The sequence below is a fragment of the Bombyx mandarina genome, chromosome 24 (genome assembly GCF_030267445.1).
Source record: "Bombyx mandarina strain Sakado chromosome 24, ASM3026744v2".
NCBI lineage: Eukaryota > Metazoa > Arthropoda > Insecta > Lepidoptera > Bombycidae > Bombyx > Bombyx mandarina.
Window position 1 is genome coordinate 6,255,501 of NC_143230.1, and position 25,000 is coordinate 6,280,500.

At 50.8% G+C, this 25,000-nt stretch overlaps 4 protein-coding genes and 1 pseudogene across 4 annotated transcripts; all 5 read right to left on the reverse strand.

Moving 5' to 3' along the window:
• Positions 1–7,093: 7,093 nt before the first annotated feature.
• On the reverse strand, positions 7,094–8,492 carry LOC149499963 (uncharacterized). The gene is made up of 2 exons (XM_089738087.1): positions 7,810–8,492; positions 7,094–7,759 (listed from the first exon to the last, which is right to left on the reverse strand). The coding sequence occupies exons 1-2, from the start codon at positions 8,173–8,175 to the stop codon at positions 7,334–7,336; spliced, it is 792 nt and encodes a 263-aa protein (XP_089594213.1). The 5' UTR covers positions 8,176–8,492; the 3' UTR covers positions 7,094–7,333.
• A 6,112-nt stretch (positions 8,493–14,604) lies between these two features.
• LOC114252233 (histone H4) lies at positions 14,605–15,323 on the reverse strand. The gene has a single exon (XM_028186737.2). The coding sequence runs from the start codon at positions 15,227–15,229 to the stop codon at positions 14,918–14,920; it is 312 nt and encodes a 103-aa protein (XP_028042538.1). The 5' UTR covers positions 15,230–15,323; the 3' UTR covers positions 14,605–14,917.
• A 1,569-nt stretch (positions 15,324–16,892) lies between these two features.
• Positions 16,893–17,724, reverse strand: LOC149499964 (histone H3). Its single transcript, XM_089738233.1, has one exon. It carries the CDS (start codon positions 17,582–17,584, stop codon positions 17,174–17,176), a length of 411 nt encoding a protein of 136 aa, XP_089594359.1. The 5' UTR covers positions 17,585–17,724; the 3' UTR covers positions 16,893–17,173.
• Positions 17,725–19,035: 1,311 nt separating this feature from the next.
• Positions 19,036–19,639, reverse strand: LOC149499965 (histone H2B-like; annotated as a pseudogene).
• A 440-nt stretch (positions 19,640–20,079) lies between these two features.
• LOC149499966 (histone H2A) lies at positions 20,080–20,841 on the reverse strand. Its single transcript, XM_089738006.1, has one exon. The coding sequence runs from the start codon at positions 20,637–20,639 to the stop codon at positions 20,265–20,267; it is 375 nt and encodes a 124-aa protein (XP_089594132.1). The 5' UTR covers positions 20,640–20,841; the 3' UTR covers positions 20,080–20,264.
• Positions 20,842–25,000: the final 4,159 nt, after the last annotated feature.

The following is a 25,000-nucleotide window of genomic DNA, read 5'->3' on the forward strand; positions in this document are numbered from 1 at the left end:
ATCTCCGAACGATCGTCGGGGATACCAATAGCTCCCGCGGCAACGCCGTACCATCCGGTGGTCTGGCGTGCAGCGGGGCTATGCTGTGGAGATGCTCATGGGGCCCGTTTTCGGCTCGCTCGTACATATTACGGGCGAGCCTAGTCACAAACTCCACGAGCGACTCCACACCTAGGTCTCGGGCAATAACGTCATTTCTGACGTACTGCCCGGCCCCGACGATAATGCGGAGGGAAAGACTCTGCTGGGCCTGCAACCTAGATCGCTGGGACGGCGACAACAGGTGATACCAGGCCGCAGCAGCGTATGTGAGGCGGGAACGGACGTATGTCTTGTAAATGGCGAGTTTGGTCCTGGTCGGAAGCCCGGACGCAAACACCGGCCGCAACAAGAACATGGCCGCGCGAGCCTGACCGATGACTCGGTTGACGTGCGCGACCATGCTCAAAGAGCGGTCGATGTCGCATCCGAGATACCGGACCGTGGTCCTGAACTCGACATTCACACCTCGGAGGCTGAGTTTCTTTGGGACAACTCTGATACGGACCGGACCGTAGAGTAAGGCCGCGGTCTTTCCCACATTGACCGCGACTCTCCAACGGTCCAGCCACTGGGGCAGTATGTCCAAAAGCCTCTGCATCCTCATGATGGCTGCAGAGGGGAACGGGGAGGACGAGAAGTAGGCCGAGTCGTCAGCGAACAAGGCCAACTTCACGTCCTCCTCCCACGCCCGAAGGTGACCCTCCAGGGTGGGGATGTCATTAGTGTAGAGGGCGTATAGGATAGGTGATAGGACACTACCCTGGGGAACCCCGGCCGTAATGGGACGCACGGAAGACCGTGCGCCCTCGACCGCGACAAAGAAGGTTCTGCCCTCCAGGTACGACCCGAGCAGTCGCACGTGAGCGTGCGGTAGGCCCGCGTCCCGCAGCTTGTGGACCAGCCCCTCGTGCCACACACGGTCGAAGGCCTTCTCGATATCGAGGAGGACCGCGACCGTGTATTGGCCCGAGTTTCGCCGGTCCGCCAAGTGATGCAGGACACGGGTCAGTTGCAGAGTCGTCGAGTGGCCGCTTCTAAAGCCGAATTGCTCCGGCCTGAGGAGAATATACGGCGATATTCTCCTCAGGAGCAGCCGCTCGAACAACTTGCCCACGTGCGAGAGCAAGGTAATCGGTCGGTAACTGGAGGGCTTTCTCCTGTCCTTGCCGGGTTTGGGCAAGACGATGATCTTGCCCAGTTTCCAAGTTCCAGGGAAGTGTCCTACCCGGAGAATGGAATTGAACAATCGTGTCATTGCTGACACGATTGAGGGAGGGAGGTTTTGCAGGGCGAGGGGAGGAATACCGTCCTCGCCGGGGGCTTTGCGCCTCTTCATCAACTTGATGAGGAGGCGCACCTCGCTGGGAGTGACTAAGTCGTCATCTCCCAGCTCGACTCCCGGCGATTCCGGTTTGAGGAATTGGATTACACCCTCTGACACCTCGCGATGGAATGCAGCCATCGAGGGTGCAGAGACATTCGGAGTGAACTGCCGCTCCAGCGAGTTGGCCAGGACTTCGGCACGAGCCAACGGTGTAAAACACCGTCTTCCCCCCTCGTCCTCCAAGGGGCAAGTGGGGGAAGGCTTGTTGGTGAGCCGGCGACAGATGCGGTGAAGGGGGGCCATCGTACGGTCGTCGGACGCGTCCAACAGTCCCCCCTCCCAGGAATCACCCCGGTAAGTCCGCATCTTAGTCGCCAGCTCCCCCTCAAGTCGGTTGAGCTCGCGCTTAATCCTGGGACACCTAGATGTCGCCCAGAGCCTCCTCAGTGCCCTCTTCCGACGAATTAACGTCTTGAGGTGCACCGGGAGTTCCGCTCTGGGCCCCCCGCTGGGTACCAGAGTCGTCACTTGGTCCAGGGCTCCCCTGATGGTGTCGACGAGACGGGAAGCCGCCGTGTCGACCTCATCAGGGGTAGACGGGTCTTGAAACAAGGATTGGTCGGCCAGCAGTCCCGTAAAGGACTGCCAGTCGACCCTAGGCCTGAGAGGGGATGTCGCGACCCGAGTGAGCCCCAAACCCACCGTGACCAAGATCGGTAGGTGAGGGGTACTCAGGTCGTACAGTGCCTCTATCGCTAGAGGGCACCGTAGCCCCTTGTGAACACACACGTCCAAAACGTCCGGTTGGTACCGGGCCAACGTTGGAACGTGTGTGGGTTCGTTGGGGCCGACCACGCAGTAGTCCCCCCTTTCGGCATCCTCGTACAATCGCCTTCCGGGCGGCGTGATGATTCGGGAGCCCCAAGCGACATGTTTCGCATTGAGGTCCCCGACCACCAAGGCCGGATGGCGATCATGGTTCAAGGCCCGTCTAATATCGTCCTCGACAAAATCAGGACCCGGGGGTCGATACGCGGCATAAATCCGCAATTCGGCCCCCGGTACGTGGACCCTCACCCCGACCGTTCTGGTAGAGGCGAAGGTCAGTAGCTCAAGCTCCTCGTGCACCACGTCCCTCCTGACGAGCGCCGCAGTGCCCCTGAACGGGCGCCCGTTGGAGGTCAGTTCGTCCCGTCGGTACACGAAGTAGTTGGGCATCCTAAAATCTTGTCGAGGTTTAAGCTTGGTCTCTCCCAGGAGGATAACCTGAGGGTCATACTCCTGGGCGAGTCGGATGAGCTCCGACCTCCGGGACCCTATCCCGTCGGGGTTCCAGTAGATGATGCGCAGCTCCTGGCTAGCCATTGAGCTGCGCAATCATCCGGTAGAACCCCGCGAGCAAGGCCCCGAAGGGACTGGCTCCCGAGGCGATCTCTCGGATCACTCCGGAGATCACCTCGGACAGTTTCTCCCACAGGGAGAGGAGCCAGGCAGCGAAGCCGGCAGGCTGCGTGTCCTGTCGGCCGCTGCGCCGCTCCCTCTGCGGGCGGGGTGGTAGTGGGGGCTGAGTCCTGCCCACGTCGACCGAATTTTCTTGGGGCTGAGCGTGGATTGTAATTGGTGTTGGCATTGCTTCTGTGACCTCCATTGGCACAGGAATTGGAGTTGGAGTCATTCTCTCTACTGGGGTGGGTGGGATATTGGCGGCTAGTCTTTGCGCTCGCTTTCTCTCTTTGGCTTTCTCTTTCTTTTTTTTATTTTTTTTATTTTTTTTTGAAATAATTCTTGGTGCCGGTTGAGGTCTAACGGCCGGTCTGGCAGCGTTAGCCGGTGCCATCAGTGTGGAGGCTGCTGGATTCGACTCCACTAGGTTGGGCTGCCGTGAGTGTAAGGTGGGAGTTGGGGCGAGAATTGGGGCTTGGGACGATTTCCCTTTGCCCTTGCCCTTACTTGATACGACTCTAGCGGCCGGAACTTGAGTCGAAGTTGCTTGAGATGGTGTTGGTACTGCAGGAGCTGGAGGCCTCCGGGCGCGCGGCACCGGTGGTACGGGAGGGGGACGGTAACACCCAACATCCTCGCCCTCCTGCGGTAGGCCACGCACCGTTTGTCAACGGCTGCGTGGTCCTTTCCGCAGTTGGCGCAGGTGAAGGGCCCCTCCCTCGGCCTCGGGCAGTCCGCCACGATGTGCTCACCCGCACAACGCACACAGCGGACCGCTCGGTGGCAATTGGTGGAGGCGTGGCCGAAGGCCTGGCAGCGGTGACACTGCGCCGGCCCACGGCTTGGCCGCCATCCCTCAACTGACACCCCCGGCAGGTACAGCAGTTCTTCAACTGCGTACAAGCGGGCGAGGCCTTCCTTAGAGAGGTGGTCGAGGGTAACGTAAAATACGCACCCCGGCCTCCCTCTCTTAGCCCGTATGCATCGGGCATAGCGAGCCGGAAACCCCAGCTCCTTCAAGGAATTTGTGATTTCTGCCGCGTCGGTGTCGGCAGGTAGTCCGCGAATAGCCACCCTTGTCGGGATGTCCTCCTCCAACGCGTAGCAATACCATTTGATGGCACTGTCCGCTGAGGAGGCCCCGGCAAGGTAGGCCTGGACCACTCTATATTCCTCTGCCGACGCTGGCAGAAATCTGAACCCTGTTCCGTAAGGGCGCACGGAGGGTGCCCTCCCCAAGCGCTCCCTGATGGCCGCCATATGGCGGGACCAATTTGGGAGCACTTCCACCATAATAGGTGGATGACGGCGGGGCTCCTCTTTAGTGCGCGACCTGTTTGGGGCAGTGGAACTCTGGTGGGTGTGTTGTTGGTGTTGTTGGGTGGGTACGGGTCGCGTTGCTGCTACAGTCGCGTATGAGGTGGAGGGGACTGGCGAAGGGTTTGGGATAGGGATTGGTTTGGAGTTGGAGACGGAGGGTTCAAGGTCCATGTACCTAGTCGATTCTAGGTTGCCCACCATGCAGCCTGTGGTGGGGGCACCTCTTGGCCTATCCGTTGGAATGGGAGAGATGGTAGGAGAAGGAGACCGAGGAGGCGTACGCAGCTGCTTGGCTGGTGGGCTCTCCACTGTCCCTAAGCACTTCCTCGGCTTGGGAATTGGTTTGGAGGGGGGAGAGGACTCCACCCTCGAAGAGGAGGTACGCGAGGGGTTGGATGACTTGTGTTCTGTGTCGGTGTCTACCTCTATTTCGGACGTTTCATAAGAGGAAGACGTCGCCTCGCTATCGTCGTCCTCGTCGTCCTCGACTAAGGATTTGGACGAAGGTCCAATACGGGGTCGCTTATCTACACCCTCTGCAGAACTTCGGTCGGACTCAGACCTGGCCTTCTTTCGCGGCCGAGAGGCCCCAGAGTTATCGGCCGGTAAGGGAAAGAAACTTTCCCCCGGACCGATCCTTGGTGACCCCCGGGCCGCGCCCGAAGGACCGGGCCGGTCGTCCGTTCCGGTGCCTTGTTCCGGGCGAGCAGGTAGGGAGCAATAGGCGGGTGAACCCACTATTGCCTCATGTCCCTTTCGGGACGGACCGGGTGTGCTGATGGTGGGGGAGGTGACCCCCCAGACATGATATTGCTGTCTTATTATTTTTTGTGGTCATCAGGTCCCACTCGGCCCCAATGCGAGAAGAGGAAAGAAAAATGAATAATAGGACGGGGATGATGCAGTGTTGACTACGGCAACTACGGTTGAAGACCACTGAATACAACGACTAAATAAAGCAAAGAAAAATAAAATCAAATCAAAATAAAAATAAAAAATTAATTGATGTATTTATGTTTAATAATTTAGAATAAATGTAATAATCTAATTATTTAATTTAATTTAATTAAACCGATAACCCAGCCATCCCTGGCCCGCCACCATCAATGACCTATGAGTGGTTATCTCACTTCTAAAACTTTATTAACTAAGCTAGATAAATGGAATAATAAGAAAATAAACTAACTAAACTGAATAAGTAACTAAACTAATATATACAGACAACTAAGAGGTGTGACACCTTTCAGCAAGAAGCATTAATATTGATAGTGACATCAATATCAATGCTCCCAGACCGGCCGGCGGCGACCGGAACGGGTGCCCTGAACTTTGGGGGTCTAAAACAAAAGTTTCAGATCCGCAAATGAACCTGGCCCCCGCACCAGCTACCCCCAACCGCCCAGCGGACAGGATTCGGTCACCTAACCGCTTTGTATTAATAAAAACAAGAAATCGAGTATGATACAAGTTTAAAAATACCTAAGGAAACAAAATAAATTAAAGAAAAAAAAAAAAAAAAAAAAAAAAAAAATATTGGTGCGGAACCACTAAGTCCAGTCAGGACAGCCGTTGGGACCAAAGGGAAAGAAGGATTAAGTTACTGAACTACAATCTAATAAACAATTTGTAACTAAAGCTATGGACAAATACAACTATTACTAGGCTATTATAACTAAAAAGTAATGGGATGGAGGCTTACAAATATGGGTGCCGTCTGTCGGCACTGCAAATAATGTTAGATAAACTATGGGCAATTTTAATTGAAAAATAGAAATCAGAAAAAATTAATGATATTGGGGGTAGTTATGAAAAAAGTTTGTCTGCACTATGTAAAAATTTTGGCATAAGGAACAACGTTTCCTATTAGTTGGTGGACTGTTACTCTAATCTAAACAATTTCTTATGTGGGGATCTATGTACTTGCACTACTTTAACAACTTATTCAATAATCTATTATAGTGTATTTACAAGTAATCCACGACTACACGTTGGTCCCGACTAGGTCCCGACACCACAATTCCCTTGCGGGGCTAATAATTAGCAAATCGGGTTTGGCTTCAGCCCCGCCTAACCCCGAGGGGCAGGAAAGGACTGGGAATAAACACAGGAGGCCAGACTCTGATGGCGCTAACGTCCGCCAATTTTATTATTAAATAAAATGGTGACGCAGCTATACAGGCTGGACGACACCTACCCGTATTAGACTAATATCTAGGAATAAAAAGTGTCAATCCACTTACCTGTTCCCGGGTCCTGTGTACTGTTGTCCGGAACGTCTCCGCGCCGTAACAACTACACTAGATTTGAACACTCTCACGGTTTGGGTTCGACAAATTGTACAGCACAACCAATTTGGATCCACTGCGCACTGGTGTCCCGGGCTAGTTTGCTCGCGCCGCATTTTTTGGGTATTTATATAAATTTTCTTCGTTCGGCTGATGGTTGTACGTTTACGTGGCATCGAAAGGTTTGAACGAATGAATCATTAAGAGAGAGTAAAGAGTAGAGTCGAGTCGGGAGTCGGGCAGTCGGGCGGGGTCCGGCGGCCGGTAATCGGTGTAATTAATAGCAAACAAATAAGAAAGAAACAAGAAGACAAGCATCATAATATTAATAATAATAATAATAATAATAATAATAATCATCATAGTAGCAGTATGAAACGAAACGAATAGAAAATAGAATAGAATAGTATGAAGAACGAATAATTTGTATGAATAGAAAGCACGTGTGAAATTGTGTGTGTGTGCGTTAAAGCAGTACTAAAAATAATGAATAATGAAACAAATTAACGAAAAAAATAATAATAATATATAGGTACTATTATGTATAATCGAATAGAATTATCCTTTACGTAGTATATGATATATATCTATTTATTTATTTATTTATTTATTTATTTATTTATTTATTTATTTATTTATTTATTATTATTAGGTGTAATATAGTAATTGATTGAAATAATTGTTAGCCCTGAAAAGGGCTGTTGTATATCGATGCGTGCCGTGTGTAATCTTCGCGTCTTCATCGTCGTCGTCGTCGTCGTCGTCGAACGTCGATCGAGTTAGACACAAACATACATTATTTATTATAAGATGATGATGATGATTAGGTGACTGGCACACACACACATGGTTGGTTCGTTTTAATATATTTGTACGTATTTTTAAATCATTGTGTGCTGCTGCTGTTGTACCCAATGAATCACTTCTTCGAAGCGGCGGACGCTTTTTTGGCCGAAGGTTTCGTTTTAGGCGTCGAGGCGGTGGCCTTTTTCGGTTTAGGCGCTTTCGGTTTCTTTGTTGGTGGTTTAGCTGTTTTCTTAGCTTTCGGCGCGCTCTTGGCGGCCGCAGCTTTAGCGCTCGCTCCAGACTTCCTAGCAGCGGCGGCGGGCTTCTTTTTCGCGGCGGCGGCGGCTCTTTTCTCCTTTACCGAAACTGCGGCGGTTGCGGCAACCGAAGATTTACCTTTCGACGGCGATGAAGCTGACGCTGCAGCCGCTTTCTTTCCGGCCCTGCCGGCAGCCGCCCCCGAAGAAGTCGAAGCGGCACCACCGGCGCCGGCCCCTCCCTTTTTGTTGCTGCTGCCGCCTTTAGACGCTGCCGAAGCGGAAGCGGACGAAGCGTTGCCCTTTGCTGCCCTTACGGAACTGCCACCGGACGCACCACCAGATCCGGAACCGGGTTCTTCGAAGCGGAGGTCTTCGATTCCAGTTTAAAAGATCCGGAAGCTCCCTTGCCTTTAGTCTGTATTAGAGTACCGGATTCGACGGCGTTCTTCAGATACTTTCTTATGAACGGTGCTAATTTTTCAGCATCCACCTTGTACTGGGCCGCTATGTATTTCTTGATTGCTTGTAAAGACGAGCCGCTGCGCTCCTTGAGTTCGGCAATAGCGCTGTTCACCATTTCCGACGTCTTCGGATGGCTCGGTTTAGCTTTAGGTTTCTTAGCGCCCGCGGAAGCACCACCACTCGCGGATGTTTTTGGTTTTTTGACGGGTGTAGCCGGAGCTGGAGTTTCAGTCGCAACAGCGGTATCTGCCATCGTTGATGATTATATTATTATTATTATTATTATTATTGTTGTTGTACACGCACACACAAAACACAAGAGATTCCAATATTATTATTAAGCACAGGCAGAATAATGAATCGGAAAACAATGAAAATGTTTACACCTTACAGATGTCGCCACGATCGGTTTGTTTTGAACCCGCGCCGATCTGTTACCGTAACGAGAACGCTAAAAACGCGATACGTTTTCGTGTACCAATTCTTGAAACTTTTCACTAACACATCTCACGTCTTTTGTATTTTTTTCGATATTATTAAAGACACGTAATTATTCTATCGAATTTAGATTAAACTACACGAATCCTTGAATCTACTGATGTACGATTCTTTATGATCCGATCGTATTATAAAATAATATTAAACTTTAACAACGCTATCTCGTCGATTGCACAGGTAGTGTTAACTTTATTATGATATTTTACATATAAAACGAATAATAATTATATATTTAATGAATAATATATAACCCTCTTCGTATACTTTTAAGGTTGAACTTATTTTTTATGAAATATAAAAGTTTTCATAGGTTAAAATGATGATCAATCGAGAGGTACGTAAAACAGATTCAAACTTTCAAGTTTCGGAACGCGCGAGCGGAATGTTCTATTCTGGTTGCTTGTAAAGTTTTTTTTTTTTTTTTCTTTTTCTTTTATTTTTTTTTTTTTTTTTTTTTTTTCCTACCTATGCTGATAGCCTTGAGAGGCTATTCAGCTTCGCCCTAACGTTAGTAGGTGAGCTCGCGGGGCTCAACCGGAGAGTTGCTAACACTGACCCTAGCAAGAGCAGTGCTTCGCAGAATCTACCACCGGATCGGAAACGCGACCCACTGAGAAGATCCGGCGAGAAACTCAGTGGGCTGTGTCTATGGGTTAGTTCACTCGTCGAACCCTTCGTCGCAAGCGACGGGTTCGACGAGGACGGTGACCGGTGCTTGTGGTGCCTAAAAGCACCGTTAATGGATCAGGAGGATCCGTAATGACGTGCTTTGGGCGACGTCGACGGTTTACCATTCGGTCTACTGGGTCGGGTATGTAATTTCCAGCGGCTACGATGAGAGGGTTCTCATGTCGTGCCGCCTTCTCAAATGGCGCAGCGATGCCGACTGTAGATACTTACTAAGGGAGTCGAGCTCCAGGTCGTCGTGGAGATCCACATTCCTAAGGAACCAAGGCGCTCCGACGGCTATCCTGCAGAATCGTGATTGAATAACCTGAAGGGATTCAAGTTGGTGCGGGCTGCGTGAGCGAACACTACGCTTGCATACGTCATGACGGGGCGTATACAAGTTTTGTAGAGAGTTACCTTATTACGGAGGGACAGTTTGCTTCGACTACAAAGCATTGGATAGAGTCGTCCTAGAATAAACGCGGCGCGGTCGCGTACCGTTTTTATATGGGGACGGAATGTCATCCCTCTGTCGAGGGTGACGCCTAGATATTTGACCTTCGAGACCCACGGAATGGGCTGGCCAAAGAGAGTGATGGGACTAACGGCGGAGGTGTTTGCGCGCCTACTGCGGAGTGGGATGCTCGAAGTGATGTTCGGAGGGCGACCCCTTTTGAAGAGCACCGCTGCGCTTTTCGTGGGGTTGATGTCTATTCGCCACTTCCGGAACCACTGTCCCAGGGTGGCTACTGCGATCTGGAGTCGCCGATGAAGCAGCGACATCTTCCTACACGAGTAGTAGATAGCCGTGTCATCGGCGAAGAGCGCTAGATGGGTCTCCGGAGACCGGGGTATATCATTGATATACAAACTAAATAATAACGGGGAGAGCGCGGAGCCTTGCGGGACTCCGGCGGTCAGTTGACGGGGACGAGAACGAGTTCCCTCTACTCGATATCGAAACGAACGGTTCGACAAGAAGTCTCGTATGATGAGCACGAGTCTGTCTGGCACTCCCATGTTGTACAGTTTATAAATTAAACCGTTGTGCCAGACTTTGTCGAACGCCTTCGCGATGTCGAAGAAGAGGGCGCCGGTCGGGATTTGTTTACGCCTATTTAGTCCTATCAGAATGTGCTCCGTGAGGCGGTGCACTTGTTGTACGCACGAGTGTTTTGAGCGGAATCCGAACTGTTCGTCAATGAGAATTTTGTTCGCGGTAACAAATCCCAGAGGCGTTTCCTAAGGAGCCGTTCGTAAATTTTTCCTATCGTCGAGAGGAGACTAATCGGACGGTAACTAGAAGTTTCGTTTGTCGGTTTGCCCGGCTTATGTATACCGATAACTTCCGCTTCTTTCCACACCGCGGGAAAGATACAGTGCGTCATAGCGGCATTTAAAATTGTAGCCAACATTGCTATCAGTTGGACTGGCAAAAATTTTAGCGCGCGGTTGTGGATGCCGTCGGAGCCGGGTGCCTTCCTAGGTTGTAGGTTGTGGATCGCGTCTCTAACTTCGTCAGTGGTAATGGGGGGTAACGCGTCCGAGGCGGCAGGGAAGCTCTGCGCTCGACCTCCCTGTCGACTAACTCGGTGTGTTCGGGGTCCGCGTGTTGAGTGCTGGTGGTGCACTGCTCTTGCAGTGCATCGGCCAGCAGCTCAGCCTTGTCATCGTCATCGAATGCCGGTGGTTGGCCTGAAGGGCGTACGAGGGGAGGCATAGTAGCGGTAGTTTCGGATTTGAGAGTCCTAGCTAGTCGCCAGTATGCTTGGTGGGAGGGCGCGAGTTGTTCTAAATAACTATGCCAATTATCGTTACGCGCGTCGCTTAAGCGGGAGTGGACTTCGCGTTGTAGACGACGCATCCGAATCCGGTTTGAATGCGTGGGAAGACGATCGTAGGCCCGGATTGCCGCGTTCCTAACTCTTAAGAGATTCCTAAGATCGGGGGACAGTCTGATGCGGTGGAAGCTGTCCTCCACATCGACTTCTTTAGAAGATCTAATAATCGCGGAAGATATGTGATCGGTAATGATGTTTATGGATTCGACGGTGTCCTCGGGGGATAGATTCGAATCCGGGCCGTAAGGGAGGATTGGCGGAGCGGTGTCGGCTAGGCACGTGCCCAGCTTATTCCAATCCACCATGGTCCTCGTAACAGTGACTGGGTTGTGGGGGCGACCGAGCTGCATAACGACAGGTCGGTGGTCTGAGTCGAGCTCTGACATTGCTTCGATGGAACGCAAGCGCAGAGTTACGTTCCTAAGCAATGCCAGGTCTATAGTGCTCGGACGGAGCGCGATGTTATACGGATAACATGTTGGAGTTGGGGGACCGACTATTTCAAAGGTGAGGTCGTCTATAAACGCGTCGAGACGCCTACCGTTAACGTTAGTACGATGGCAGTTCCACCTAGTGTGGTGGCAATTTAAATCGCCTGCCAGGATGACGGAGTCTCCCATGCCGAACAGTGACTCGATGTCACTGCTCAGAAGGGGCTTGTCCGGGGGGAGATAAACGGATGCGATGACGATCGGCTGGTGTCCCGTCAGCGAGATACGGCACACTGACGCCTCGATATGTGAGAGCGAGGGAGTATCGAGAGGGACAACGTGCAGGGCCCGCCTATAGTAAATGGCAGTCCCGCCTTTGGAGGCGGTGAGTCTGTCATTCCTAACCATGACGTAATTCGCGACTTTCGGGTCGCGACGCGAGGGCTTCAGACAGGTTTCCTGCACTAATAGATATCTACAAGATTATCGCGGAGGAATTCGAAAATTTGATCGCGTTGCCGCGCGAGTCCGTTAGCATTGTAGAATGCTAACGTAAGGGAATACGGTTTTTCTCTACCTTTTTGCGCCATTGGTTACCGGTAAAGATTTTATAACGTACGCGACACGGACTCGTAAACGTCCATGTGATCGAAAGCGGCCGCGAGCCGCTGTTCGGGGTTACCGACCTACGGATAGCGTCAGCGAACGATCGCAGGCGGTCGAAGTTGACCGCGGTGACGAAGTCACGCACGAGCGCGAAGTCGTTGGCGGCAGAGGGTTGCGGGGGACGGAACGCGGGCGCGGGGCGAGGTGCGAGCAGGGGCTGGGGCGCGGGGCGTGTCACGAGCGGGGGCGGGGGTGCGGTTTCCGTTCCCGCCTTCGTATACGGCAGCGGTTTTTTCCACGCCGACACCGTGGGAACTGCAGCCGCACGAAGGCGGGTTTCGGCACTGAAGGCGCCGAAGTCTTTGGGCCGACGGTTCGGGGGCTGGTTGGGTCGGACGTTTCGCGGAGCCCTAGGACATCCACGGTAGTTCGCGGGGTGCCCTTGCTTAAGGCATAGGACACAGCTTGGAGGTTCGGTCGCGGTTTCCCTATCTCTAACGCAATCTAACGTAGCGTGATCGCCGAGGCATTTCACGCAGCGGGGGCGCGCGTGGCAATTACGCGCCGAGTGGCCATAGAGTTGGCACCTGTAGCACTGCCCGGGAGTGCCACGCTTGTGGGGGGCTTCGATCGAGATCCCGGATAGGCCGCAAATTGTCGTGAGACATGCGATCTTCTTTTTGGCCTCCGGGGTGGGTTCTAACGCCACGAGTATCATATTATAGGGCTGTTTGCCCCGCCCGCTGTGCATCCGGTGCACACTAACTATCGGGAGGGCCTGAGCGGTCAGATCCTCCTTAATGTAGTCTATTTCTAGCTCCTTAGGGACTCCGCGTATTACTACGCGGAGCTCGCGGTCCTCCTGAAGAGCATAGGTGTGGAAACCTATGTTCTCCTTTCGGAGGTATGCTGAGAGGGCCCTATGGTCGCCCGGCGTTGCGACCTTGATCTGAATCCCATGCGCGACGTTACGCGCATGGGTGTAGTTAATTTATTTGCCTGAAGGGCCTGGGACACGCGATTCCACGCTGTCTTCTCTTGAAGTATCAGCGGGGGCGGGCAGCTACTTTGGGAGCGGGCGCGGGCTTGGGACGCGGCGGTGGGTTACGCGGCGCGCGGAGTCCGACTCCGGTGTAACTACTACTTTCGGTCGAGAAGCGGACGCGGATTTCGTCTGTTTTGTCGTGGAGTTCCGGGACTCCACGGCGCGAGTACGCTTCTTTCCACGTGTCACTGTTTGGAAACCATCCGAGGTTCCGGGCTGAGGGCTGGACGCGGATTCAAAGTCCATCTCCGATTCCGTATCGGAGCCTGAACTTGAGACTACGGAGGTCGCGACGGACGATACGAGCGATGACGTAATCGACGCGGGCGCGGGGGTGGGGGTAGCGTTAGGCGCTACGTGAGCCGCATCGTGGGAACGTGCGCTCGAACTTGACGCGGCGGCGGGGGGCGCGCGGCGTGCCTCCGAGGCACGGTTGAGAAACGCGGCGACGGACGCGGGGGGAGAGGGATTGCCACGAGAGGCCCTATAGCTGAGATACTCGGCCCTAATTGACGGGTACCTATCCCGGAGGAACCCGACAATATCCCTAATATCTTCTTGCTCCATTTCTTCGGTCTTCTTGCCCGGGGGGGGCGGCCCCGGGACTTTTGTTGAACTCGCCGAAAGGCGAGGCCCCGGATAGGATTTGTAACCCCCCTGTGCTGCAGGACAGCAAGGAGCAGGGGGGGGGAATGCCTATGCCGTGAAAACGGCAATCGGCGGGGAAAAGGAAAGGAACCCGCTCGGGCTGTATAGTGCTACAGCAGGCAGAATCGCGAGCGGGGGTCTAGTCTTGAAAAAGACTGTTTTTTTTGGGAAGGGTTAGGAAATCGCTAGCCTGTGAGTGCCACAGGAAGCCTGAACGTAGCGATTGGTTTTGCCTTGAAAAAGGCAGTTGGTAAGGGTGGGTTCGCGGTTACAAAACTTTAGCGCACAAAAATGGACCTCGATACGCAGATCGCAAGCGACCAACGGATCGGCACGTCCGCACTACTGAATTGTACGCACGATGTATTCACGGTCACTACACTGTCGAGCACAGCTGTGAGTTCAGAGACGCAGCTCGCAAGCGGGCCACGGATCGGAAAGCACGTCCGCGCACGACCGAGTCGTGAGCGAGAATGTTTTGTTTGTTTTCTTTTAACATTTTTTTTTTAAATATATATATTAAGTACCTATGTACAATGAGATTTCACGCTATCAATATAAATCAACAATTATAATGATAATAATAAAAATGTTGTACATACCTATACTGTCTTAAATACGCTTTTACGTGGTGCTAAAAGGACTAGAAATAAACGAAAATTTTTGCACGCGACGACTGCACTATACTAAAGTTTTAATAAAACTAGTTATATATCTTACTAATAATATAAAATAATAAATAATGATTTGTACTATTAGGTCGGGCACGTACCTGTATTAATTGCATCCATGTGAGTTTTCTTCTGTTTGAAACTAATATAGTCAAGTAAAAGAATAAATAAAGTAAAAAGAATATATATATATTTATTTATTTATTTTAATAATAAATTAAACTTAATGAATAGGGAAAAAAAAAAGGCAAGTTTTCTCATAATAGATAAAAATGCGGCCCTGAAAAGGGCCTTTGTTTGTTTGTTTGTTTGTATTCGAGAACGAAAAAAATTAATAATAATTAAACGAACCAACGTCACTTGCGATTGATTTACAACATCAACGACAGCAAAAAGTTCTTGAAACATGTTTCTAGATGGTCCACGTCGTGTGTTGCTTGCTTGCTTGCTTGCTTGCTTGCTTGCTTGCTTGCTGTCACCGCTGTTGTCAGTTGTCAGTCATTGCTCGGTTGTCCGTGTAATTAAAAAAGAAATTGAATCGTTCTCGAGACAAAAAATAAAAAAATCGTCGATGGATGAAACTTCTTTAACCGCCGAAACCGTACAGGGTGCGACCTTGGCGTTTCAGAGCGTACACAACATCCATAGCGGTGACGGTCTTCCTCTTGGCGTGTTCGGTGTATGTGACAGCGTCGCGGATCACGTTTTCGAGGAACACTTTGAGAACGCCGCGGGTCTCTTCGTATATAAGACCGGAGATACGTTTCACTCCACCTCTGCGAGCCAAACGACGGATAGCCGGTTTCGTGATGCCCTGGATGTTATCACGCAACACCTTCCTGTGACGTTTAGCGCCCCCCTTTCCAAGACCTTTGCCTCCTTTACCGCGACCGGTCATCTTGACGAACTTCTCGGTTTGTGTTTTGTATTAGTAGTAGCAGCAGACTTTAACGCGTTGCGCGACGAACGACGAATGAGCCTCCGAAAATTTTTTTTTTTTTTTTTTTTTTTTTTCCTACCTAAGCTGAGAGCCTTGAGAGGCTATGTCAGCGTAACCCTAACTTAGTAGGTGAGCTCACGGGGCTCAAACCTGACGATGTTGCTAACACGAACCCTAGCAAGAGTCGTGCTTCGCAGAATCTACCACCGGATCGGAAACGCGACCCACTGAGAAGATCCGGCGAGAAACTCAGTGGGCTGTGTCTGAGAGTTAATTTACTCGTCGAGCCCTTCGTCGCAAGCGACGGGTTCGACGAGAACGGTGACCGGTGCTTGAAGTACCTAGAAGCACCGTTAGTGGATCGGGCGGATCCGAGATGACGTGTTTTGGGCGACGTCGACTGCTTTCCATTCTGTCCGCAGGATCGGGAATGTAGTTACCGGCGGCCACGATGAGAGGGTTCTCGTGTCGTGCCGCTTTATCGAAGTGGCGCATGGACGCCGACTGCAGATACTTACTGATGGACTCTAAGTCCAGGTCGTCATGGAGGTCGACGTTCCTGACGAACCACGGGGCTCCGACGGCTATCCTGCAAAAACGGGATTGAATAATTTGGAATGATTTCAAGTGTATGCGGGCCGCGTGAGCGAACACTACACTTGCATAGGTCATGACGGGGCGTATGCAAGTTTTGTAGAGTGTCACCTTATTTCTAAGGGACATTTTACTTCGCCTACATATCATCGGGTAGAGACGTCCTAGAATGAAGGCGGCACGATCGCGTACCGTCTTGATGTGGGGGCGGAATGTCATCCTACTGTCGAGGGTGACGCCTAAATATTTGACCTTCGGGGCCCACGGTATGGGCTGGTCGAACATCGTGATCGGGCGAACGGCGGGGGCGGGGGTATTGACGCGCCTAGTCGGGAGGGGGATGCTCAGCGTGGTGTTCGGAGGGCGACCCCTTTTGAAGAGCACCGCTGTGCTTTTCGTGGGGTTAATGTCGATGCGCCACTTCCGGAACCACTGTCCCATGGTGGTAGCTGCGGTCTGAAGTCGTCGATGAAGCAACGCCTTCTTCCTACACGAGTAGTAGATGGCGGTGTCATCGGCGAAGAGCGCCAGATGGGTCTCCGGAGACCGGGGTATATCGTTGATATACAAACTGAATAGTAACGGGGAGAGGGCGGAGCCTTGCGGGACTCCGGCTGTGACGTGACGGGGCCGGGAACGCGTTCCCTCGACTCGATATCGGAACGAACGGTTCGACAAGTAGTCTCGTATGATGAGCACGAGTCTGTCTGGCACTCCCATGTTATACAGTTTGTATATCAAACCGTTGTGCCAGACTTTGTCGAACGCCTTCGCTATATCGAAGAAGAGGGCTCCTGTCGGAATGGCTCCGAAAATTACGTTCGGACCTATATTTATACGCTGCGCCTGTGCGCGCAACCACGGACGATTCTTTGAACGTTGTAAAGCGACGCGGGGAGGGGGGGGGGGGGTAATATTCACAACGACGTTGTCTTCTTAGTTTATCGAATCGAACGTTTGAATACAATTTACTATATCACAATTATATCTGAAATAGTTATATATATTATTTATTTATATATTTACGTTCAACGTATATTTAATTTAATACGACTACGGGATACGGTATATGTTATCGTAATACATAATATAATATATTATACAATGAAACGGGTAAGTTAAAAATAATAATAATAATAAATAACAGTAGGCAGTGTGTATTCTGTTATATGAATGAATTGCGGCCCTGAAAAGGGCCTTTTTTGTTTCTTCATAATAAAATCAGCATCGCGAGACGGCGTAGTAAATTAAATAATAACACACATCAATCAATCAATCAATCAATTAATTTGGTCATCAACAAATAATTTACGCACGTTCACCTCTGATTCTGCGGGCGAGCTGTATGTCTTTTGGCATTATTGTCACACGTTTCGCGTGAATAGCGCAAAGGTTCGTGTCCTCGAAGAGACCGACCAGATACGCCTCGCTGGCTTCCTGCAGGGCCATCACCGCCGAACTCTGAAAACGGAGATCGGTCTTGAAATCTTGAGCTATCTCACGGACGAGACGCTGGAAAGGCAGTTTGCGAATCAAGAGTTCCGTGCTCTTCTGGTAACGACGAATCTCACGAAGGGCGACCGTCCCGGGCCTGTAACGATGAGGCTTCTTGACACCTCCTGTTGCCGGTGCGCTCTTACGAGCGGCCTTGGTCGCCAATTGCTTGCGAGGAGCTTTACCTCCGGTCGACTTACGAGCAGTCTGTTTGGTACGCGCCATTTCGAGACGACGAGTTCACGACGTAAACGTACGAGTAATAGATAGGTAGGTAAGTAAGTAAACGATAATACGTCCGCGTCCGCGCGCTACGAACGAACGAGATACACTAAAAATGTCGGCGTTTTTTTTTTTTTTTTTTTTTTTTTTTTTTTTTCCTACCTAAGCTGAGAGCCTTGAGAGGCTATATCAGCGTAACCCTAACTTTAGTAGGTGAGCTCACGGGGCTCAAACCTGACGATGTTGCTAACACGAACCCTAGCAAGAGTCGTGCTTCGCAGAATCTACCACCGGATCGGAAACGCGACCCACTGAGAAGATCCGGCGAGAAACTCAGTGGGCTGTGTCTGAGAGTTAATTTACTCGTCGAGCCCTTCGTCGCAAGCGACGGGTTCGACGAGAACGGTGACCGGTGCTTGAAGTACCTAAAAGCACCGTTAGTGGATCGGGAGGATCCGAGATAACGTGTTTTGGGCGACGTCGACTGCTTTCCATTCTGTCCGCAGGATCGGGAATGTAGTTACCGGCGGCCACGATGAGAGGGTTCTCGTGTCGTGCCGCTTTATCGAAGTGGCGCATGGACGCCGACTGAAGATACTTACTGATGGACTCTAAGTCCAGGTCGTCATGGAGGTCGACGTTCCTGACGAACCACGGGGCTCCGACGGCTATCCTGCAAAAACGGGATTGAATAATTTGAAATGTTTTTAGGTGTATGCGGGCCGCGTGAGCGAACACTACACTTGCATAGGTCATGACGGGGCGTATGCAAGTTTTGTAGAGTGTCACCTTATTTCTAAGGGACATTTTACTTCGCCTACATATCATCGGGTAGAGACGTCCTAGAATGAAGGCGGCACGGTCGCGTACCGTCTTAATGTGGGGGCGGAATGTCATCCTACTGTCGAGGGTGACGCCTAAATATTTGACCTTCGGGGCCCACGGTATGGGCTGGTCGAACATCGTGATCGGGCGAAATGTCGGCGTCACTACCCACTCGTATTTATACTTTTTTGAAGTCACGAATCGAACGGGCTCGTTTTGCTCTATTGTATGGAGATGCGTGCTCGCACGCATCTCCATACAATAGAGCGAGACGGATATATTCAAAATTTAATGTGTTTTAATTGTTATTATTAAATATATAATATCTATTTCTTATACATAGGTACATATATTGTTTATTTATTTATTTATTTATTAATTAATAATAATTTAATGATTTTACTTTTTATACATCACACATTACATTCACTTTTGGTTATTAGAATACTACTGCTACAACTAATATTATGATTTAATAATATATAAAAATCGGTGTGTGATGCATGATAGGTATATTGGTATTTGAGGTATATTAAAAATAATAACAACAATATGTAATTTATTTAATTCTTATAAATAGATCGTATATTAATAATAATAATAATAATAATAATCATTTTACTGATAGATTTTGCGGCCCTGAAAAGGGCCTTTTGTCGATGTAAATGCAACCGAAACACGCATACGAACAGCGTACGGTCGTGCATCAGTTTTGTGAGTTTGAAATAATTACCGAAGTCATGAAGAAAGTTACTTGGAGCTCGTGTATTTCGTGACGGCTTTGGTTCCTTCACTGACCGCGTGCTTGGCGAGTTCACCCGGTAACAACAATCTCACTGAAGTCTGAACCTCCCTCGAGGTTATCGTCGAACGCTTGTTGTAATGGGCGAGACGAGAAGCTTCTGCAGCGATACGTTCGAAGATGTCGTTCACGAACGAATTCATGATCGACATGGCTTTACTCGAAATACCGGTGTCGGGATGGACCTGCTTCAGCACTTTGTAAATGTAATGGCGTAACTTTCCTTCCTCTTGTGCTTCTTCTTTTTCTTATCGGTCTTCGAAATATTTTTCTGGGCTTTACCAGATTTCTTGGCGGCCTTTCCACTTGTCTTAGGCGGCATGATGATTCGATATTAGTATTTAGATTGCTCTTTAGAAATCCCCACGGAACGCAAACGTAACGGACGTTCGGCACGGTTAACGTGAAGCGGTAGAATAAAAAATTTGCGCCGGTCGAACTTTATTTTTTTACTTTTCAGATACCCGTTGAGCATCATGCTGAGATCGAGCTTTCAACGGCAGCGAACCAATCGGGAATGACTTTTATCGTTCATTCGTCGGAGCTTTCGTCACGATCGAAGATCGTGTATCGTTTTCGTGAGTGAGTGCTTTTAAAATGATTTATATTATATGCTTACAGTAAATTATTCTATATTTATTTATTTATATAGACACAAGTAAGAACAAGAATTATCTTCGCTCATAAATATGTATACGAATGAATAAGGATAGGATCAGATAGGTAGGTAGGTAGGTAGGTAGGTAGATACGAGAAGAAAATACGGATAAATTTTGTACTTAAGAAATATATATATTATTATATTCATTTAGTTATTTATTTATTTAATATATGGATTAGATTCGGTCGATTCAGTATTGATTGATTCATATTGCGGCCCTGAAAAGGGCCTTTGATTTCTGTCAACAATACAATATAATAATAATAATAATAATAATAACAACAACAACGAACAAAATATGTGTTCGTCGATTATTATTATTTATTATATATAAATATTATCGACGACATGTTGTGTTGTTGTTGTCGTCCTTGCGAGCGAGTTTGAAGCGTTTTTTAAGCTTTCTTCTCGGTCTTCTTCGGGAGTAGTACCGCTTGAATGTTTGGTAAAACTCCGCCTTGAGCGATTGTCACACCGGAAAGGAGTTTGTTCAGTTCCTCGTCGTTCCTTATGGCGAGTTGAAGATGTCTAGGAATAATTCTAGTCTTCTTGTTGTCTCTTGCTGCGTTACCGGCCAATTCCAAAACTTCAGCGGCCAAGTATTCCATGACGGCGGCCAGGTAAACCGGTGCACCGGCACCAACGCGTTCGGCGTAATTTCCGTTGCGCAACAATCTGTGTATACGACCGACCGGAAACTGAAGACCGGCACGGTTCGAACGGGACTTGACCTTGCCCTTAACTTTTCCGCCTTTTCCGCGACCGGACATGTTTGAAGTTTAAAAAAGTTAACGATATAACACACGAAAGCACTCGAACGCACGCGTGTCTCGCGAACGTCCGTACAGAGCGAAAGCAAAGTTCTAAATGATTTGCTCGCGTTTTTTTTTTTTTTTTTTTTTTTTTTCCTACCTATGCTGATAGCCTTGAGAGGCTATTTCAGCTTCGCCCTAACGTTAGTAGGTGAGCTCGCGGGGCTCAACCGGAGAGTTGCTAACACTGACCCTAGCAAGAGCAGTGCTTCGCAGAATCTACCACCGGATCGGAACGCGACCCACTGAGAAGATCCGGCGAGAAACTCAGTGGGCTGTGTCTATGGGTTAGTTCACTCGTCGAACCCTTCGTCGCAAGCGACGGGTTCGACGAGGACGGTGACCGGTGCTTGTGGTGCCTAAAAGCACCGTTAATGGATCAGGAGATCCGTAATGACGTGCTTTGGGCGACGTCGACGGTTTACCATTCGGTCTACTGGGTCGGGTATGTAATTTCCAGCGGCTACGATGAGAGGGTTCTCATGTCGTGCCGCCTTCTCAAAATGGCGCAGCGATGCCGACTGTAGATACTTACTAAGGGAGTCGAGCTCCAGGTCGTCGTGGAGATCCACATTCCTAAGGAACCAAGGCGCTCCGACGGCTATCCTGCAGAATCGTGATTGAATAACCTGAAGGGATTTCAAGTTGGTGCGGGCTGCGTGAGCGAACACTACGCTTGCATACGTCATGACGGGGCGTATACAAGTTTTGTAGAGAGTTACCTTATTACGGAGGGACAGTTTGCTTCGACTACAAAGCATTGGATAGAGTCGTCCTAGAATAAACGCGGCGCGGTCGCGTACCGTTTTTATATGGGGACGGAATGTCATCCCTCTGTCGAGGGTGACGCCTAGATATTTGACCTTCGAGACCCACGGAATGGGCTGGCCAAAGAGAGTGATGGGACTAACGGCGGAGGTGTTGCGCGCCTACTACGGAGTGGGATGCTCGAAGTGATGTTCGGAGGGCGACCCCTTTTGAAGAGCACCGCTGCGCTTTTCGTGGGGTTGATGTCTATTCGCCACTTCCGGAACCACTGTCCCAGGGTGGCTACTGCGATCTGGAGTCGCCGATGAAGCAGCGACATCTTCCTACACGAGTAGTAGATAGCCGTGTCATCGGCGAAGAGCGCTAGATGGGTCTCCGGAGACCGGGGTATATCATTGATATACAAACTAAATAATAACGGGGAGAGCGCGGAGCCTTGCGGGACTCCGGCGGTCAGTTGACGGGGACGAGAACGAGTTCCCTCTACTCGATATCGAAACGAACGGTTCGACAAGAAGTCTCGTATGATGAGCACGAGTCTGTCTGGCACTCCCATGTTGTACAGTTTATAAATTAAACCGTTGTGCCAGACTTTGTCGAACGCCTTCGCGATGTCGAAGAAGAGGGCGCCGGTCGGGATTTGTTTACGCCTATTTAGTCCTATCAGAATGTGCTCCGTGAGGCGGTGCACTTGTTGTACGCACGAGTGTTTTGAGCGGAATCCGAACTGTTCGTCAATGAGAATTTTGTTCGCGGTAACAAAATCCCAGAGGCGTTTCCTAAGGAGCCGTTCGTAAATTTTTCCTATCGTCGAGAGGAGACTAATCGGACGGTAACTAGAAGTTTCGTTTGTCGGTTTGCCCGGCTTATGTATACCGATAACGTCCGCTTCTTTCCACACCGCGGGAAAGATGCAGTGCGTCATAGCGGCATTTAAAATTGTAGCCAACATTGCTATCAGTTGGACTGGCAAAAATTTTAGCGCGCGGTTGTGGATGCCGTCGGAGCCGGGTGCCTTCCTAGGTTGTAGGTTGTGGCTCGCGTCTCTAACTTCGTCAGTGGTAATGGGGGGTAACGCGTCCGAGGGCGGCAGGGAAGCTCTGCGCTCGACCTCCCGTCGACTAACTCGGTGTGTCGGGGTCCGCGTGTTGGGTGCTGGTGGTGCACTGCTCTTGCAGTGCATCGGCCAGCAGCTCAGCCTTGTCATCGTCATCGAATGCCGGTGGTTGGCCTGAAGGGCGTACGAGGGGAGGCATAGTAGCGGTAGTTTCGGATTTGAGAGTCCTAGCTAGTCGCCAGTATGCTTGGTGGGAGGGCGCGAGTTGTTCTAAATAACTATGCCAATTATCGTTACGCGCGTCGCTTAAGCGGGAGTGGACTTCGCGTTGTAGACGACGCATCCGAATCCGGTTTGAATGCGTGGGAAGACGATCGTAGGCCCGGATTGCCGCGTTCCTAACTCTTAAGAGATTCCTAAGATCGGGGGACAGTCTGATGCGGTGGAAGCTGTCCTCCACATCGACTTCTTTAGAAGATCTAATGATCGCGGAAGATATGTGATCGGTAATGATGTTTATGGATTCGACGGTGTCCTCGGGGGATAGATTCGAATCCGGGCCGTAAGGGAGGATTGGCAGAGCGGTGTCGGCTAGGCACGTGCCCAGCTTATTCCAATCCACCATGGTCCTCGTAACAGTGACTGGGTTGTGGGGGCGACCGAGCTGCATAACGACAGGTCGGTGGTCTGAGTCGAGCTCTGACATTGCTTCGATGGAACGCAAGCGCAGAGTTACGTTCCTAAGCAATGCCAGGTCTATAGTGCTCGGACGGAGCGCGATGTTATACGGATAACATGTTGGAGTTGGGGGACCGACTATTTCAAAGGTGAGGTCGTCTATAAACGCGTCGAGACGCCTACCGTTAACGTTAGTACGATGGCAGTTCCACCTAGTGTGGTGGCAATTTAAATCGCCTGCCAGGATGACGGAGTCTCCCATGCCGAACAGTGACTCGATGTCACTGCTCAGAAGGGGCTTGTCCGGGGGAGATAAACGGATGCGATGACGATCGGCTGGTGTCCCGTCAGCGAGATACGGCACACTGACGCCTCGATATGTGAGAGCGAGGGAGTATCGAGAGGGACAACGTGCAGGGCCCGCCTATAGTAAATGGCAGTCCCGCCTTTGGAGGCGGTGAGTCTGTCATTCCTAACCATGACGTAATTCGCGACTTTCGGGTCGCGACGCGAGGGCTTCAGACAGGTTTCCTGCACTAATAGAATATCTACAAGATTATCGCGGAGGAATTCGAAAATTTGATCGCGTTGCCGCGCGAGTCCGTTAGCATTGTAGAATGCTAACGTAAGGGAATACGGTTTTTCTCTACCTTTTTGCGCCATTGATTACCGGTAAAGATTTTAAAAGTGCGGGACACGGACTCGTATACGTCCATGTGATCGAACGCGGCCGCGAGTCTCTGTTCGGGGTTACCGACCTACGTATCGCGTCTGCGAACGATCGCAGACGGTCGAAGTTAACGCGGTGACGAAGTCGCGCACGAGCGCGAAGTCGTTGACGGCAGAGGGTTGCGGGGGCGGAACGCGGGCGCGGGGCGAGGTGCGAGCAGGGGCTGGGGCGCGGGCGTGTCGCGAGCGGGGCGGGGTGCGGTTGCGTTCCCGCCTTCGTATACGGCAGCGGCTTTTTCCACGCTGAAACCGTGGGAACTGCAGCCGGCACGAAGGCAGGTTTCGGCACTGAGGTGCCGAAGTCTTTGGGCCGACGGTTCGCGGAGCTGGGAGGGTTGACGCTTGCGCGGAGCCCTAGGACATCCACGGTAGTTCGCGGGGTGCCCTTGCTTAAGGCATAGGACACAACTTGGGGTTCGGTCGCGGTTTCCCTATCTCTAACGCAATCTAACGTAGCGTGATCGCCGAGGCACTTCACGCAGCGGGACGCGCGTGGCAATTACGCGCCGAGTGGCCATATAGCTGGCATCTGTAGCACTGCCCGGGAGTGCCACGTTTATGGGGGGCTTCGATGAGACCCGGATAAGCCGCAAACTTTCGGAGGCATGAATTTCTTTTGGCCTCCGGGGTTGGTCAACGCGACAGATCATATTATAGGGCTGCTTGCCCCGCCCACTGTGCATCCGTGCACACTAACTATAGGGAGTGACTGAGCGATCAGATCCTCCTTAAGTAGTCGATGTCTAACTCCTTGGGGACTCCGCGTATTACTACGCGGAGCTCGCGGTCCTCCTGAAGAGCATAGGTGTGAAAACCTATGTTCTCCTTTCGGAGGTATGAAGAGAGGGCCTATGGTCGCCCGGCGTTGCGACCTTATCTGAATCCCATGCGCGACGTTACGCGCATGGGTTAATTAATTTTATTTGCCTGAAGGGCCTGGGAACGCGGTTCCACGCAGTTTTTCTGGAGATCAGCGGGGGCGGGGCAGCTACTTTAGGAGCGGGCGCGGGTTGGGACGCGGCGGTGGGGTTAGCGGCGGGCGGAGTCCGACTCCGGTGTCACGACTACCTGCGGGCGGGAGGCGGTC

Coding starts and splice junctions, on each gene's coding strand:
- LOC149499963 (XM_089738087.1), bottom strand. CDS start 8,175: ATGGCAGATACCGCTGTTGCGACTGAAACTCCAGCTCCGGCTACACCC. Junction 7,760..7,809: donor CCTCCGCTTCGAAGAACCCG/GTTCCGGATCTG, acceptor AGGGCAGCAAAG/GGCAACGCTTCGTCCGCTTC.
- LOC114252233 (XM_028186737.2), bottom strand. CDS start 15,229: ATGACCGGTCGCGGTAAAGGAGGCAAAGGTCTTGGAAAGGGGGGCGCT.
- LOC149499964 (XM_089738233.1), bottom strand. CDS start 17,584: ATGGCGCGTACCAAACAGACTGCTCGTAAGTCGACCGGAGGTAAAGCT.
- LOC149499966 (XM_089738006.1), bottom strand. CDS start 20,639: ATGTCCGGTCGCGGAAAAGGCGGAAAAGTTAAGGGCAAGGTCAAGTCC.